The sequence below is a fragment of the Coregonus clupeaformis genome, chromosome 30, assembly GCF_020615455.1.
Source record: "Coregonus clupeaformis isolate EN_2021a chromosome 30, ASM2061545v1, whole genome shotgun sequence".
In the NCBI taxonomy this organism is placed as follows: domain Eukaryota; kingdom Metazoa; phylum Chordata; class Actinopteri; order Salmoniformes; family Salmonidae; genus Coregonus; species Coregonus clupeaformis.
The window spans coordinates 40151913-40168673 of record NC_059221.1 but is presented as its reverse complement, the minus strand read 5'-3'; the positions used below and the strand labels follow the sequence as shown (position 1 = coordinate 40168673).

At 41.6% G+C, this 16761-nt stretch overlaps 1 protein-coding gene across 3 annotated transcripts; it reads left to right on the top strand.

The window, feature by feature from the left end:
• The first annotated feature begins 1794 nt into the window (after window positions 1–1794).
• On the top strand, window positions 1795–9845 carry LOC121546121 (transcription factor GATA-5). 3 transcript variants are annotated; one of them, XR_005996335.2, is made up of 7 exons: window positions 1795–2083; window positions 2701–3377; window positions 6141–6310; window positions 7773–7901; window positions 8438–8522; window positions 8706–8976; window positions 9012–9303. XR_005996335.2 is itself a non-coding variant. In XM_041857159.2 (7 exons), exons 2-7 carry the CDS (start codon window positions 2861–2863, stop codon window positions 9329–9331), a joined length of 1152 nt encoding a protein of 383 aa, XP_041713093.1. In that variant the 5' UTR covers window positions 1795–2083; window positions 2701–2860; the 3' UTR covers window positions 9332–9845. The 3 variants fall into 3 exon arrangements, 1 of the variants encoding a protein (XP_041713093.1); XR_005996336.1 differs by having other exon boundaries at window positions 8706–9011; window positions 9212–9294; XM_041857159.2 differs by having other exon boundaries at window positions 8706–8836; window positions 9212–9845.
• The last annotated feature ends 6916 nt before the right edge of the window (window positions 9846–16761 follow it).

Here is a 16761-nt window from a genome sequence, read left to right as displayed (position 1 = left end):
AATTATCTTTTGCCACCCCGCTCATCACTCTCCTTCATATCTTGTAGTGGGAATAGGGCCTACGATGACAGACATTCAGACGACGAAACTCATCCTTGATTAAAAGGCGACTGTAGAAAATTAACAGAGTGATTAAGTCACAGGTCGTTGGACCCTCCTCAGTGATAAAAAGAAAATACATTTATTGAGTAGAAGACAGACACACAGCGTTCCCTCATTGTCTCCTAGCTCGCTGCGCTCCTGAGGGGCACGAGGAGTGAGAGCACAGGTTACAACGTCATCATTATTCATCTCATTATCATCTGCGACTGCGACCAGTCGAAGGCATACAGATCATCAGCTGTCCTGAAGAGAAAACATTGATAATTTAAAGCAGAAACAATCTGGTTGAGAATATATCATAGCTCATTTTCCCAAGGACCAACAATTATTTCACAAAAGTAAAATAGAATGTGATGTAAATTATCGGGATTTTTATTTTTTGGTATAAACCATAAAATATATGTTATTGCCTCGTCGTCATCAAAGTGTGAAAGTGTGAAAGTATCGGATAAAAGTGTGAAAGTATCGAAATACTGTTATTGTACTTTTAATACCACTCCAACTACAACAAGACTAACTCCAAGCCTAGCCTACGACTAATAATAATTCTCATAATAATAACTGATTGATGGATTTATTTTATTTCAGTGTCATACACCAATTGGTGCCCAGCCCACGTGGGCTTTATAAAACATTATTTCTTGAAGTATAATGTGCACAAAACACAGATCAAAGTTACATTTGACAATGTCATAATTTAATCATAATCACGGCAAGTACAGCTACCATTTTGTCACATTATACAAACAATACATAATAACATAAGGATAGCATGATAACAATGTAATTATCGTAGTTAGCCCATTTTAAGGACAGTTTTATTATCCTTAGTAATGAAAGTTGCAGTGAGATACAGTAATGCAGGTGGCAGTATTTGTTAGACTCTACCTTGAGGTATTACGCCTACTGATACCGTCATAACTATATCTATGTTCTGACATAATTATCGTTAACTATTTCTTGTGGAGGTGGAGTCAATCGTTAACTGACAATAACTCCAACTGTCTATAATTTAAAGTGATTATTGTTCTATCATCATACCAAGATATTGGTCGTATCTCTTATCGCCTTGCTATTTTTTTTATAGAGATCTCATTCTCATATCTGGTCATAAAAACAAGCACAACTTTCCCTCTCAGAGGATACATTATTTTACAGCAAGCTCTGATTTAGCTAAGTTAATGTATGGCTCGTTTCAAACACACAGCATTGGTTGATTGATGATCAATCTAAAAAGGAGTTGCGCTGCGTAAATTTGACCGGTGTTGATCTACTTTCATTGTATTAAAATGTAGGCAGGCCCGCAGTGCCTGTTGACTTGTCGGTGTTTTATTCATCCTTTTTATTCTGTTGTCCATTAGTTACTTGGCTGCACCGTCATGATTAATATATATGAAAATAATAGAAGTATCAAATAATTTAGATTAAATTGGGTTGATTCATTTAAAAATATATCGAGAACATCTAAACAACCTTAACAATTCAGAAGGAACGGTGACAATTTCGTGAATCTTTAAATTGTAACTTATGTTGACTGTAGAACAATCAAGACACAGCAAATTCCGCAAAGGTGGGTCTCTTCTTCAGGTAGGATGAATTAAAGCTGGTCTTACGCTCTCCCCTTCTGCGCCTCTCCTCCTCCAACTTCTGAGTCATACCTTGTGCATCACGTGGTCTACCCTGTACAAATAACTCGCAGTAAAGTTTTCCAGCAGAAAACTAATAGGAGCTCTCTTATATCAGCAATTATCAGCGACGGTAACCATATTCAGTTACAAAGAAGAGAGAGAGAGAGAGAGAGAGAGGCAGACCATCCGGGAAATAAGAAATAATTGTTCCTCGTAAACTTTTACGCACAAAGGCATTTTGGACATCTTTTGTCGGAGCCTCAAGTCACTTTCGTTGAGTCTATCTGAGTGAACACGTTGCTCAAGCTGCTCCTCTGGAAAACATACTTTATCACCCGACCGTTTCTTATCTGGTGAGATAATACAAAAGCTCTTGGATGAAATTCTATTCCTCCTCTGCACACTGCTATCAACGTTTTATGTGATTCGCATGACTATTGATAGAAATATATGCATACCAGATATGGCTCGCCTATCTATTGTGCTGTTTGATTAGGTTCCTGTTATGATTTAATTACAAAGTGCAAGAGGAGTGATCCTCAGGATAGCTGGGGTCGCTGATAGTTAGTTATATCTACGTGTAAAGATATGGGAAACCATCAGTGTCATTTTAATCCATTACATATCAATCAGAGTGATACAGATAATATATGACTCTTGTTGTTGAATGTTGATCAATTTGTTTTCTGTTTTTCCTTTTATTTCTAAAGCCTAGCTATTGCGATTTACACCCGCTTAGTTTAGGCCTAATTCGTGATATTGTACCTAAATAATACCAACATTTATTTTAAAGGGAAAGGAGCGCATTTTACAAAAGATGAAGATAATAGATATAGACCACAACAGGCTATGTCCCAGGCTTGAATTTTAAGCTGCAGCTATATTATGTTTCTTCTGTAATTAGTGCTATGGCTTCCATCTCTCCACTACAGGACACTTTTGTTGATTGTGGTATTTCCCTTTCATACAGGAGCGGATTTATTTGCTTATTATCCAGCGACTGGATAACGAAGAATCGCCCACGACTCGAGGTGCCCTAGGAGCTGCGTGAAAGTGTCTTTACTTGACCCGCTTTGTCCCAGGAGTCAGTACCCATATTCTTCCAAATAGGACGAGTATACGGTGTAAAAATGTACCAAAGCCTTGCTTTGTCATCCAACCAGTCCCCATACGCACACGATGCAGGGAACTATATTCACCCTTCGGCGAGTTCCCCAGTCTACGTGCCCACTACGAGGGTGCCTGCTATGCTGCAAACCCTGCCGTACTTGCAGACATGCGAGTCCGCCCATCAGTCTCATGGCCTCGGCGGGCATCACGGCTGGCCTCAGTCTGGCACAGACAGTTCGTCTTTCATCCCGGGCAGCCCCCATCCACCTCCCGGGTTCTCCTACTCTCACAGCCCGCCAGTAAGCAGCAATACCGGCAGGGACACAGCCTACCAGAACCAGCTAATGCTTAGTAACGGTGGTCGGGTCGACCACTATGGCAGCACTTTGGTGCGGTCAGTTGGAGGCTCATACTCGAGTCCGTACGCGTATATGAGCCCCGAGATGGCGACCTCTTGGACACCTGGGCACTTTGAGAGCGGCATGATCAGTCTTCAGGGACGGCAAGGTTGCCTGTCTGGGAGAAGGTCCAGTTTGGGTATGTAACAGTCTTTGATAAATGTGGCTACACATGTGTTTTTTTTCTTCTGACATTTCCTCTGAAACTAAAGGGAATTTGTAAAATCAAATAATGTACTCCTATTTAATAATGTTCCCCTGATGTATTTGTAATTGGTGAAGGCCACGAAAAGAATATAGCACATATTGAATAAAAATGAACATAATTAAATTTATATCGCAGGCCTAGTAACCCTTTAGTGACATATAGGCCTACATATATTTTTGGGGCAGACAAAATATGTAGACCTATATTTTGATAAATATTAATACGATTTTAATAAGATAAAAAATTGTGGATAATTCACCTTGAATTTCATGCAAAAACATTTTCATTACAGTTACGTTTTGGTTAGGCCTACTTTTGCTAATGAGGCTATTCGTTTGTGTGTCTGTGAAGGGTTACAGAGGCCGTTTGTGTGTCTGTGAAGGGTTACAGAGGCCGTTTGTGTGTCTCTGAAGTGTAACAGAGACCCGTGCGCTGACCTCACAATTTATAGCCTTGTTCTTTCTAAAGGTATTTATTGATGCGATTGAGAAGTCCCATTGTACGTGGTCAATTCTACAATTGATTGTACTCAGTCACTGTGATTCAATCAACCTTTAAAAAAGAACAATCTTTACCAGCTTTCACAATACACATTCTTTAAAAGAGAGGTTACTAAAACCAGTTAATTGAGGTGCTAATTTATCCTCACCAACAGTCCGTTTTCTTTTCTAGTGTTTTGATGATCAATACACACTCACTAGTGGAAACTGTCCAATTGTCACCTTGATCAGATCAGACAGTAAAGGCCTATTTGGAAATGGGTCCAAGATACACGTTTAGTACGCAGCCAACACGTCCTTTGATGGTCGAAAATCAGAATGTTTTGAAGTGGGATTTTCCCCTGTTGCATGGATATAAGGACGCGATTCCTTTGTAGGCCATAGCCCGTTTCCAGTTAATAGCCCGTTTCCAGTTAATAACAATACACACTATGCGTTTGTTGATTACTTCGTTTCACATCAAACAGGAACGGATTTTCATTCTGGTGAAAATATTTCGTTATTTTTTGTTTATTTTGGATTCATGGTTCCTGGATTTGCTGACTTGTTAAACGAAAAGTGGTGTGTGTGTGTGTGTCTGTGCATGTCTGTCTGTGAACGGTGGGGCTTAGACATCTACCCCAAGTTTGGTTTACAAGACTATGTTGTCAATAGTTTAGTTATAGCACTTTGATATCTCATGGCACTCTTACACATGAAGAAAATAAGACATTTACCATGATTATGAAAATGTATGCACTCACTAACTGTAAGTCGCTCTGGATAAGAGCATCTGCTAAATGACTAAAATGTAAAATTATAGCACATAATGAATAAAAAGGAACATAATTGAATAATTGAATGCCGAATGGCGCAGCGTTCTAAGGCACTGCATCTCAGTGCTTGAGGCGTCACTACCGACCCCCTGGTTCTATTCCAGGCTGTATCACAACCGGTTGTGATTGGGAGTCCCATAGAGCGGCGCACAATTGGCCCAGCGTCGTCTGGGTTTGGCCGGTGTAGGCCGTTATTGTAAATAAGAATTTGTTCTTAATTGACTTGCCTAGTTAAATAAAGATACAATTATTGTTACTAGGTTTTGTTCTTCTTCTATTGTTATTATTATTATCAATACTACTGTTGTTGTTTTTATCAATTTATCCTATTTCAATATGTGGATAAGGAATTTGAGTGATTAATTGTGGGAGGCCGTCGAGTGTCAGTAGCTTGAATGATTTGGGGACCCCTGGATCCTTAACACTGATAAGAGCCCCATTGACATTCCACCCGTCTGGGCCCTGTGCCCCGCCAGCAAGCCGCCCAAATAGATACGTCTATGACCCTCTCTCCATATTGATACATTCAGTTTAGATCTCTGTTCATCACTAGAGGGCTTTAACCTTCCCGTTGTCCTAGGGTCAAAATGACCCGCCACTGTGTTGAACCAACTTTATTTAATTTTTATATTTTTTGGATCATTTGTGAGAAGGAGGCAGTGAGACTTTGCCTCCTTCTCACAAATGATCCAAAAAATATAAAAATTAAATAAAGTTGGTTCAACACAGTGGCGGGTCATTTTGACCCTAGGACAACGGGAGGGTTAAATTCCTCTCGAGCGAGCTGAGAGGGGGAACATTTATCAGGCGCTGGCTCTTTATGTCAACGATATTGGTTTACAAACATCAAACATGCTGGTGTTATTTCCACCAATACAGGTTTACAAACATCAAACATGATGGCGTTTTATGTCCACCAATACAGGTTTACAAACATCAAACATGATGGTGTGTTCTGTCCACTGATATGACTTAACAAACATCAAAGATGTCTTAATTTATGGCCTTCATGTCTGGATTTATGATTTATTTTATATGCTTTCAATGTATCCAAAAAAAATACAAAACTGACCAAAGAAGCAACATTTTTACCCAATATCCAAATAGACACACACATAGCACTTGCAATCACAATAGGCCTGAATTGTATTCCAGAGTCTATAAACACATTTTACTAAAATATCTTATAAATAAGATGCTGTCCAAATTGACAGAATAATGCAATTTAACTCAAGGTGATGATGTAGCTAGTTTCAGCCGTGTTCATGTTTTTGCTCAAGCGTCATCATGTGGCAATAGCACATTGCATTAAAACCAACCCAAGGCTAGGCTACTGAGAATATTAAAACTCTTATCACTTTGGCTGCGTCATATTACAGACATGTCAGAGGAGTTCCCAGGAGAGGGGCGTGAGTGTGTAAACTGCGGCTCCATCTCCACTCCTCTGTGGCGGCGGGATGGTACTGGGCACTACCTGTGCAATGCCTGCGGACTGTACCACAAGATGAACGGAATCAACAGACCGCTCATCAAACCCCAGAAACGCCTGGTAAGCGCCATTGCATTATTTGTGTGTTCATAAAAGTGTATGGATGTAACATAACTTATAACTAGGTTTCATCCTAGGTTCGTCCTGCCTTCTAGGGAGTTTTTCCACTGTGCTTCTGCCACTGCATTGCTTGTTCTTTTGGGGTTTTAGGCTGGGTGTCTGTATAATAACTTTGTGACAACTGCTGATGTAAAAAGGGCTTCATAAAATACATTTGATTGATTGATTGAATTTGACTTAGATGCATCTTATTGATTAGGCCTGTTATTCACTAATACAGTATATTTTACAATAGTCAATGTGGAATTTTAAGAATATTTTGGTCACTAAATGTATTGATTTGGTTTTGAGAAAAAGCTGGCTTAGGCAGATAGTACTTTCTTCTAGGTCAAACCCCGTTAACACAGGTATTGGTTGGAAAAAAGTGTGAGGTAGAGGGTCAGTGTGTTCCTTCAGAAGGTTAGTGTAGGAGAGTGAGGGAAATAACTCTTCACCACGGTCTCTTTCCCAGTCAGGAACCAGAGTGAGGGAAAGAACTCTTCACCACGGTCTCTTTCCCAGTCAGGAACCAGAGTGAGAGAAAGAAGCCTTCTCCACGGTCTCTTTCCCAGTCAGGAACCAGAGTGAGAGAAAGAAGCCTTCTCCACGGTCTCTTTCCCAGTCAGGAACCAGAGTGAGAGAAAGAAGCCTTCTCCACAGTCTCTTTCCCAGTCAGGAACCAGAGTGAGAGAAAGAAGCCTTCACCACGGTCTCTTTCCCAGTCAGGAACCAGCCTCTCAGAGCGAGCAGCTGCTGTGAGTTACCCTAGCCAGCTCCGCTCCGCTCTGCCTGGCCTGGCCTGGCCTGTTTTTGTTTTAATTTGTCCTTCAGTGACCTTGCCCTTGGGTTGTCTGTTTTTAGACAGATCTGTACGAGGCGAGAGAACAATGTGACTAAACTACAGTGTGTTTCTGCAGAGAAATCTCACTTGTGTCCAATAACAAGCTGATGGAGAGGCGAGGCAGGTTCAGCCAAGAGTGCTTAGTGCTTAGCCCAGCACTGTGTGAAACATTTCTCATGTCAAGTCCTTAGCAGTACACTGCATGTTTGGTCTCATCGTGGATACTATGGGGGGCATTGTGTGCACACTGCGCACTTCACTCACAGTGAAGCGATAGTTTACCCAAATAAAAAATCGACCACATCTTATAAACACCTAAAAATAATATTATACGACAGAGTCCATGGAGTCAGCAATGCAAGATTGTTTTTTTGGGCTGAGCTATCCTTTTAAGGTGCTCGTTCCCTGCACCTGTCATACATACATCCCCCAGGGGCCGACTGGCCATCTAACCCTAAATCTACACTTTTCATCTTCAGCTGGCCTTGTCCTTGGTCCAGTTCTCTCTCAGAAAAATGTCAGAATAATGCTTTGAGTTACGTGACGGTATAGTCTGGCTATTGACACCTTCTCCATCTACAGCAGACCACATCTCGCCGGGCCGGCCTGTGCTGCACTAACTGTCACACCAGCACAACCACGCTGTGGCGTCGCAGCGCAGAGGGAGAGCCTGTCTGCAACGCCTGTGGCCTCTACATGAAACTACATGGGGTAGGCAACACACACACCATACAGACACATATACACACACAAACATTTCCCATGCACCCTACTCTACTCACATCATGTAATGTACACAACGTTTGCGCTGGAGGAAAACCTGTCTAAAATGCTGCTGTAATAACCAACCCCTAGCAGCCTGGCAGTGCAGTGTGGGTCACGTAAACCAACCCCTATCAGCCTGGCAGTGCAGTGTGGGTCACGTAAACCAACCCCTAGCAGCCTGGCAGTGCAGTGTGGGTCACGTAAACCAACCCCTATCAGCCTGGCAGTGCAGTGTGGGTCACGTAAACCAACCCCTATCAGCCTGGCAGTGCAGTGTGGGTCACGTAAACCAACCCCTATCAGCCTGGCAGTACAGTGTGAGCAGCATATTATTTGTGTTATGTAAAAGCTTATCACGGTCATCATGGTTGTTGTTATCAATAGAGAGAGGTGGGAGGAAAGGTCATTGTGTGTGTTTTCGAGGCAAGTTGGCCTTTGTTACAACTAGGATCTACATTATTGGCCTCTCCTCCTCCTCTCAGATCCCCAGACCAATGGCCATGAAGAAGGAAAGCATTCAGACAAGGAAACGGAAACCTAAGATGCCCAAGTCCAAAACCTCAACAGGTAAGAATGAGGAACGGAATGAGAGAGAATGTATGAAGTTTAGTTAGGTTGATGAAAGTTTGCATCTGTGTGTAAGAGAGAGAGGGGAGCGGAAGAACCGACCTATATAAAATCCTATAGATATCGTACATCGGTCTGGTCCGATTTGTACCTGTCACTCACCCATTTGTCTGTTTTCTTCAGGAGGTTCGTCAGCGTCAGGCACCAACTCCCCGTCCTCCGTGTCTGTCTCAGAACATGCCTCTACTATAAAGAGTGAACCCAACATGGCCCCCTCCCCCTACGCCGGACAGACCATAGCCTCTGTGTCCCAGGTAAGGCCGGACAGACCATAGCCTCTGTGTCCCAGGTAAGGCCGGACAGACCATAGCCTCTGTGTCCCAGGTAAGGCCGGACAGACCATAGCCTCTGTGTCCCAGGTAAGGCCGGACAGACCATAGCCTCTGTGTCCCAGGTAAGGCCGGACAGACCATAGCCTCTGTGTCCCAGGTAAGGCCTCTGCGTTCCAGGATCCTCATACTGCTACAGTACTAGCCTCAAGGAAGACAGTATGATATGCTTTCAATGTTCACTGCCCGAAAATAAGTCCATATTTGATGTTCACTTAATTCTATCCCACTTAGATCCTAGTTCCTAGGCCTTATTATCATTGTGCTCAGTCATTTACATATCTCATTATTTCTCCGAAGGCTTCATCACATCTGGACAGTGCAGGATCAGGACATGTGGACATCAAGTATGAGGACTACACCTTCACTCCTACATCTATCACCCCACAGAACTCCTGGTGTGCTCTGTCTCAGGCGTGAGCTAGCTAGACCGCAGTTCACTTGGACCTGGTCCTGGGCCTGGACCCAGCATAGCTCAGCTCACTGTGGATAATATAGACTTGTGAAGAGAACTACCTATTATAGACCAACTGTTTTTCCCGTGGATGAAGGGGATGGAAAAACAGAAGGAAACGACGGCAATCAAGTGGAATGTAAAGAAATTTGAACTTTTTTTGTGGCTACTATCAATACTATATCTAGTTGTTGTTGTTGTTGTTGTTGTTGTTGTTTTTGTTGTTGCCATTATTTATGTTTTGCTGATATCACCATCACAGTTTTACATGGTGTTTCAAGAGATAACCCAGAAAGAGTTCAATAAGTTATTACAGAGTGTTAAAGGGAGACTTCGGGATGTTTCTACTTCCCCAGAGTCAGATGAACTCATGGATACCATTTCTATGGCTCTGTGTCCATTATGAAGAAAGTTAGAGGTAGTTTCGCAAGCCAATGCTAACTAGCGTTAGCGCAATGACTGGAAGTGTATGGGTATCTGCTGACACACAGAGACATAAAAATGGTATCCACAAGTTCATCTGAATCTGGGTGTGATGAGGTGTGAATGACGGAGTCAGGCGCAGGAGGTAAAACGCAGAAATCAAGAGTTTATTCCGTGTACAGTCATGTAGAGCATATAGCGACAGAACGAAACTAGCACAAGGGAAAATCAACCTTGGCTGCATACAAGTAAAGAGTAGCTCAACCGAGCTACTCACTCTCACAACGAACAATCACTCACAAAGGACAAAGGGGGCAGAGGGAACACTTATACACAGACTAATGAGGGAATGAGTACCAGGTGTGTGTGATTGACAAGACAAGACAAGACAAATGGAGTGATGATAAATGGAGCGGTAGTGGCTAGTAAGCCGGTGACGACGAACGCCGAAACCTGCCCGAGCAAGGAGGAGGGGGCAGCCTCGGCTGAATCCGTGACACTGGGGAAGTAGATAAATGGCCTCATTGCCAATATCCAGAAGTATCCCATTAAACACAAAACCGGATGGACAAAAAACTGCAAGTGTTTAATTACCTCTGAACATGTTTCATTACTGGCGTGTAGGATGATACACTTTTATAGATACATTATTTATGTTGAGATAAGAACCATCATGAAACACCAAAGTAAACATGTCATATCCCAGAAGTCACTTCCCTTCTTAGAATGTGTTGTATGTTCAAGGTATGACCTCTAAAATAGGAAGTACACATTTACATGTGTTTCGTATGTAATGAATTACATACGGTGTTCATTTGACAAACTATGCATACAGTGGCAAGAAAAAGTATGTGAACCCTTTGGAATTACCTGGATTTCTGCGTAAATTGGTCTCAACAATAGACAAACACAGTCTGCTTAAACTAATAACACACAAACAATTATACGTTTTCATGTCTTTATTGAACCATGTAAACATTCACAGTGCAGCGTGGGAAAAGGGTGGGAAAAGTATGTGAACCCTTGGATTTAATAACTGGTTGACCCTCCTTTGGCAGCAATAACCTCAACCAAACCTTTTCTGTAGTTGCGGATCAGACCTGCACAACGGTCAGGAGGAATTTTGGACCATTCCTCTTTACAAAACTGTTTCAGTTCAGCAATATTCTTGGGATGTCTGGTGTGAACCGCTCTCTTGAGGTCATGCCACAGCATCTCAATCGGGTTGAGGTCAGGACTCTGACTGGGCCGCTCCAGAAGGCGTATTTTCTTCTGTTGAAGCCATTCTGTTGTTGATTTACTTCTGTGTTTTTGGTCGTTGTCCTGTTGCATCACCCAACTTCTGTTGAGCTTCAGTTGGCGGACAGATAGCCTTACATTCTCCTGCAAAATGTCTTCATAAACTTGGGAATTCATTTTTACGTCGATGATAGCAAGCTGTCTAGGACCTGAGGCAGCAAAGCAGCCACAAACCATGATGTTACCTCCGCCATACTTTACAGTTGGGATGAGGTTTTGATGTTGGTGTGCTGTGCCTTTTTTTCTCCACACATAGTGTTGTGTGTTCCTTCCAAACAACTGAAATTTAGTTTAATCTCTCCACAGAATATTTTGCCAGTAGTGCTATTTTGCGAACTTCAGACGTGCAGCAATGTTTCTTTTTGGACAGAAGTGGCTTCTTCCGTGGTGTCCTCCCATGAAAACCATTCTTGTTTAGTGTTTTACGTATCGTAGACTCGTCAACAGAGATGTTAGCATGTTCCAGAGATTTCTGTAAGTCTTTAGCTGACACTCTAGGATTGTTCATAACCTCATTGAGCATTCTGCGCTGAGATCTCTTTTGTTCGAGGCATGGTTCACATCAGACAATGCTTCTTGTGAATAGCAAACTCAAATTTTGTGAGTGTTTTTTATAGGGCAGGGCAGCTCTAACCAACATCTCCAATCTTGTCTCATTGATTGGACTCCAGGCTAGCTGACTCCTGACTCCAATTAGCATTTGGAGAAGTCATTAGCCTAGGGATTAACACACTTTTTCCAACCTACACTGTGTATGTTTAATATAGACAAGAAAAATACAATAATTTGTGTGTTATTAGTTTAAGCACACTGTGTGTTCGTCTATTGTTGTGACTTAGTTGAAAATCAGATCAAACTTTATGACCAATTTATGCAGAAATCCAGGTAATTCCAAAGGGTTCACATACCTTTTCTTGCCACTGTATACAGTGGGGGGAAAAAAGTATTTAGTCAGCCACCAATTGTGCAAGTTCTCCCACTTAAAAAGATGAGAGAGGCCTGTCCTTTTAATCATAGGTACACGTCAACTATGACAGACAAAATGAGATTTTTTTTCTCCAGAAAATCAAATTGTAGGATTTTTAATGAATTTATTTGCAAATTATGGTGGAAAATAAGTATTTGGTCAATAACAAAAGTTTCTCAATACTTTGTTATATACCCTTTGTTGGCAATGACACAGGTCAAACGTTTTCTGTAAGTCTTAACAAGGTTTTCACACACTGTTGCTGGTATTTTGGCCCATTCCTCCATGCAGATCTCCTCTAGAGCAGTGATGTTTTCTATGGGGTTGAGATCTGGATAATAATATAATAATATAATATAATAATAATAATAAGCCACTCCAGGAGCCACTCCAGGACCTTGAAATGCTTCTTACGAAGCCACTCCTTCGTTGCCCGGGCGGTGTGTTTGGGATCATTGTCATGCTGAAAGACCCAGCCACGTTTCATCTTCAATGCTCTTGCTGATGGAAGGAGGTTTTCACTCAAAATCTCACGATACATGGCCCCATTCATTCTTTCCTTTACACGGATCAGTCGTCCTGGTCCCTTTGCAGAAAAACAGCCCCAAAGCATGATGTTTCCACCCCCATCCTTCACAGTAGGTATGGTGTTCTTTGGATGCAACTCAGCATTCTTTGTCCTCCAAACACGACGAGTTGAGTTTTTACCAACAAGTTCTATTTTGGTTTCATCTGACCATATGACTTTCTTCCAATCCTCTTCTGGATCATCCAAAATGCACTCATAGCAAACTTCAGACGGGCCTGGACATGTACTGGCTTAAGCAGGGGGACACGTCTTGCACTGCAGAATTTGAGTCCCTGGCGGCGTAGTGTGTTACTGATGGTAGGCTTTGTTACTTTGGTCCCAGCTCTCTGCAGGTCATTCACTAGGTCCCCCCGTGTGGTTCTGGGATTTTTGCTCACCGTTCTTGTGATCATTTTGACCCCACAGGGTGAGATCTTGCGTGGAGCCCCAGATCGAGGGAGATTATCAGTGGTCTTGTATGTCTTCCATTTCCTAATAATTGCTCCCTCAGTTGATTTCTTCAAACCAAGCTGCTTACGTATTGCAGATTCAGTCTTCCCAGCCTGGTGCAGGTCTACAATTTTGTTTCTGGTGTCCTTTGACAGCTCTTTGGTCTTGGCCATAGTGGAGTTTGGAGTGTGACTGTTTGAGGTTGTGGACAGGTGTCTTTTATACTGATAACAAGTTCAAACAGGTGCCATTAATACAGGTGTGGAGGATAACGAGTGGAGGACAGAGGAGCCTCTTAAAGAATAAGTTACAGGTCTGTGAGAGCCAGAAATCTTGCTTGTTTGTAGGTGACCAAATACTTATTTTCCACCATAATTTGCAAATAAATTCATAAAAAATCCTACAATGTGATTTTCGGGATATTTTTTTCTCAATTTGTCTGTCATAGCTGACGTGTACCTATGATGAAAATTACGGGCCTCTCTCATCTTTTTAAGTGGGAGAACTTGCACAATTGGTGGCTGACTAAATACTTTTTTCCCCCACTGTATATATTCATATCAATTTTATTAGATAGGTTAAAATTGGCAAAATACTTAATTTTATTTTAGACGTAGCAACTGCGTACTGAATCAATTCTCTTTATTTCCAAGACCCATGTTCTATTAGTTCAACTTTTGACAATGTATCGTCTGATCATTTAAAGTGCAATGACTTAATTTTCAAAAATGTAAGACAAAGAAAAATATAATTTTATGTTAATTATTATGAATATGTTATTCACATTTTATTTGCTGTATTTTGTTGTTGTTGAAATATAAGGGAGTTCTATTTTAATTTTATAACCTACATTTGTAATGTTCAGGGACTTGAGTCTGATTGTACTTTTTTACAACCAGGTCTGATAGTCTCTCTGGTTATGCTCTTTGAAATCTGTTTAGTTTAATAAACCGATAAATTAATTGTTCCGTGTTTTTATGAAGAGTGATTTTAAAGCAATTGGGAAACAAATCCACTTTTATTTTAATATTTGACCTTTAATGATTATTTTGTGCATGATCTGCCAACCTAAGTCGGAAGTTTACATACACTTAGGTTGGAGTCATTAAAACTTGATTTTCAACCAATCCACATTTCTTGTTAACAAACTATAGTTTTGGCAAGTCGGTTAGGACATCTACTTTGTGCATGACACAAGTAATTTTTCCAACAATTGTTTACAGATAGATTATTTCACTTATAATTCACTGTATCACAATTACAGTGGGTCAGAAGTTTTCATACACTAAGTTGACTGTGCCTTTAAACAGCTTGGAAAATTCCAGAAAATGATGTCATGGCTTTAGAAGCTTCTGATAGGCTAATTTACATAATTTGAGTCAATTGGAGGTGTACCTGTGGATGTATTTCAAGGCCTACCTTCAAACTCAGTGCCTCTTTGCTTGACATCATGGGAAAATCAAAAGAAATCAGCCAAGACCTCAGAAGAAAAATTATAGACCTCCACAAGTCTGGTTCATCCTTGGGAGCAATTTCCAAATGCCTGAAGGTACCACGTTCATCATTACAAACAATAGTACGCAAGTATTAACACCATGGGACCACGCAGCCGTCATACCGCTCAGGAAGGAGACGCGTTCTGTCTCGTAGAGATGAACGTACTTTGGTGCGAAAAGTGCAAATCAATCCCAGAACAACAACAAAGGACCTTGTGAAGATGCTGGAGGAAACAGGTACAAAAGTATCTATATCCACAGTAAAACGAGTCCTATATCGACATTACCTGAAAGCCGAAGAACACCATTCCCAACCATGGAGCACGGGGGTGGCACCATTTCACAAAATAGATGGAATCATGAGGAAGGAAAATTATGTGGATATATTGAAGCAACATCTCAAGACATCAGTTGGGAAGTTAAAGCTTGGTCGCAAATGGGTCTTCCAAATGGACAATGACCCCAAGCATACTTCCGAGTCCAATATCGACATAACCTGAAAGTCCCCTCAGCAAGGAAGAAGACACTGCTCCAAAACCGCCATAAAAAAGCCAGACTACGGTTTGCAACTGCACATGGGGACAAAGATCGTACTTTTTGGAGAAATGTCCTCTGGTCTGATGAAACAAAAATTGGCCATAATGACCATCGTTATGTTTGGAGGAAAAAGGGGAATGCTTGCAAGCCGAAGAACACCACCCAACCGTGAAGAACGGGGGTGGCATCATCATGCTGTGGGGGTGCTTTGCTGCAGGAGGGATTGGTGCACTTCACAAAATAGATGGCATCATGAGGAAGGACAATTATGTGGATATATTGAAGCAACATCTCAAGACATCAGTCAGGAAGTTAAAGCTTGGTCGCAAATGGGTCTTCCAAATGGACAATGACCCCAAGCATACTTCCAAAGTTGTGGCAAAATGGCTTAAGGACAACAAAGTCAAGGTATTGGAGTGGCCATCACAAAGCCCTGACCTCAATCGTATAGAAAATGTGTGGGCAGAACTGAAAAAGCGTGTGCGAGCAAGAAGGCCTACAAACCTGAGTCAGTTACACCAGCTCTGTCAGGAGGAATGGGCCAACATTCACCCAACTTATTGTGGGAAGCTTGTGGAAGGCTACCCGAAACGTTTGACCCAAGTTAAACAATTTAAAGGCAATGCTACCAAATACTAATTGAGTGTATGTAAACTTCTGAAACACTGGGAATGTGTTGAAAGAAATAAAAGCTTAAATAAATCATTCTCTCTTAAATTTTTCTGACATTTCACATTCTTAAAATAAAGTGGTCATCCTAACTGACCTAAGACAGGGAATTTTTACTAGGATTAAATGTCATGAATTGTGAAAAACTGAGTTTAAATGTATTTGGCTAAGGTGTATGTAAACTTCCAACTTCAACTGTATATACAGTAGATTAATCCTTACTCATCTATTTTCACTTGTCTCTGATGTGGACTGCAGGGTTATTCCCAGAACTGCTGACATCCGGTGTGATATTTATAATGAAAACAGTTGTTTGATGCCAAACCACTTATGTCTGATAGATTCAAGCTACATTATAGTAGGCTGTAAAAAAAATTTTTGGGGTCTGTTTAATTGGCCATATTTTAATTGATATTTGGTTTCAAACTAATGATCTCAGGTAGATTTTACTGTGTATTGGAGTTCTTCTAAATGTGCGTTCTCAGTAGGAGGTGGATTAGGAGACTAGGAGTATCTCTCCTGACTGGTAACATGGGTACATGGTTACTGTTGAACGTGTGTGTCTGTGTGTCTATGTCTGTGTGTCTGTGTGTGTGTGTCTATGTCTGTGTGTCTGTCTGTGTGTGTGTCTGTGTTTGTGCCCGTGTGTGTGGAGGGTGTGTGCTCCTGTTGCTCAAGCCAGCGTTGTCGACCAAAGGTTCGGTTCCAACTGTGCTTTATGGTCCCTGGGGCCTGGGCCGGGCTGGCACGCGTTGGTCCTGTCACTGGGGAATACTTGCGCGTCAGCAACAAACTATCAGCTTTACTGCCTCGTGGCGACACACAGGCAGCGGTGCCGCCACTACCCTGCTTTTATGATTATTTGCCAAATTGATTCTATGTACTCTTATCTGTTGTGGTGCTAGTTGATGTGTGACTGAGTGATATGTTATATCATGATGAATGGGTTAGGTCATTAGACTCTTACACTGCTGAATAGCTCACTCC

What these genes read in the sequence shown, in the direction of transcription:
- LOC121546121 (XM_041857159.2), top strand. Translation starts at nt 2,861, where the DNA reads ATGTACCAAAGCCTTGCTTTGTCATCCAACCAGTCCCCATACGCACAC. An exon ending in TCTACATGAAACTACATGGG is followed by an intron (nt 7,902 to 8,437) that starts GTAGGCAACACA and finishes TCCTCCTCTCAG; the next exon opens with ATCCCCAGACCAATGGCCAT. An exon ending in CCATAGCCTCTGTGTCCCAG is followed by an intron (nt 8,837 to 9,211) that starts GTAAGGCCGGAC and finishes ATTTCTCCGAAG; the next exon opens with GCTTCATCACATCTGGACAG.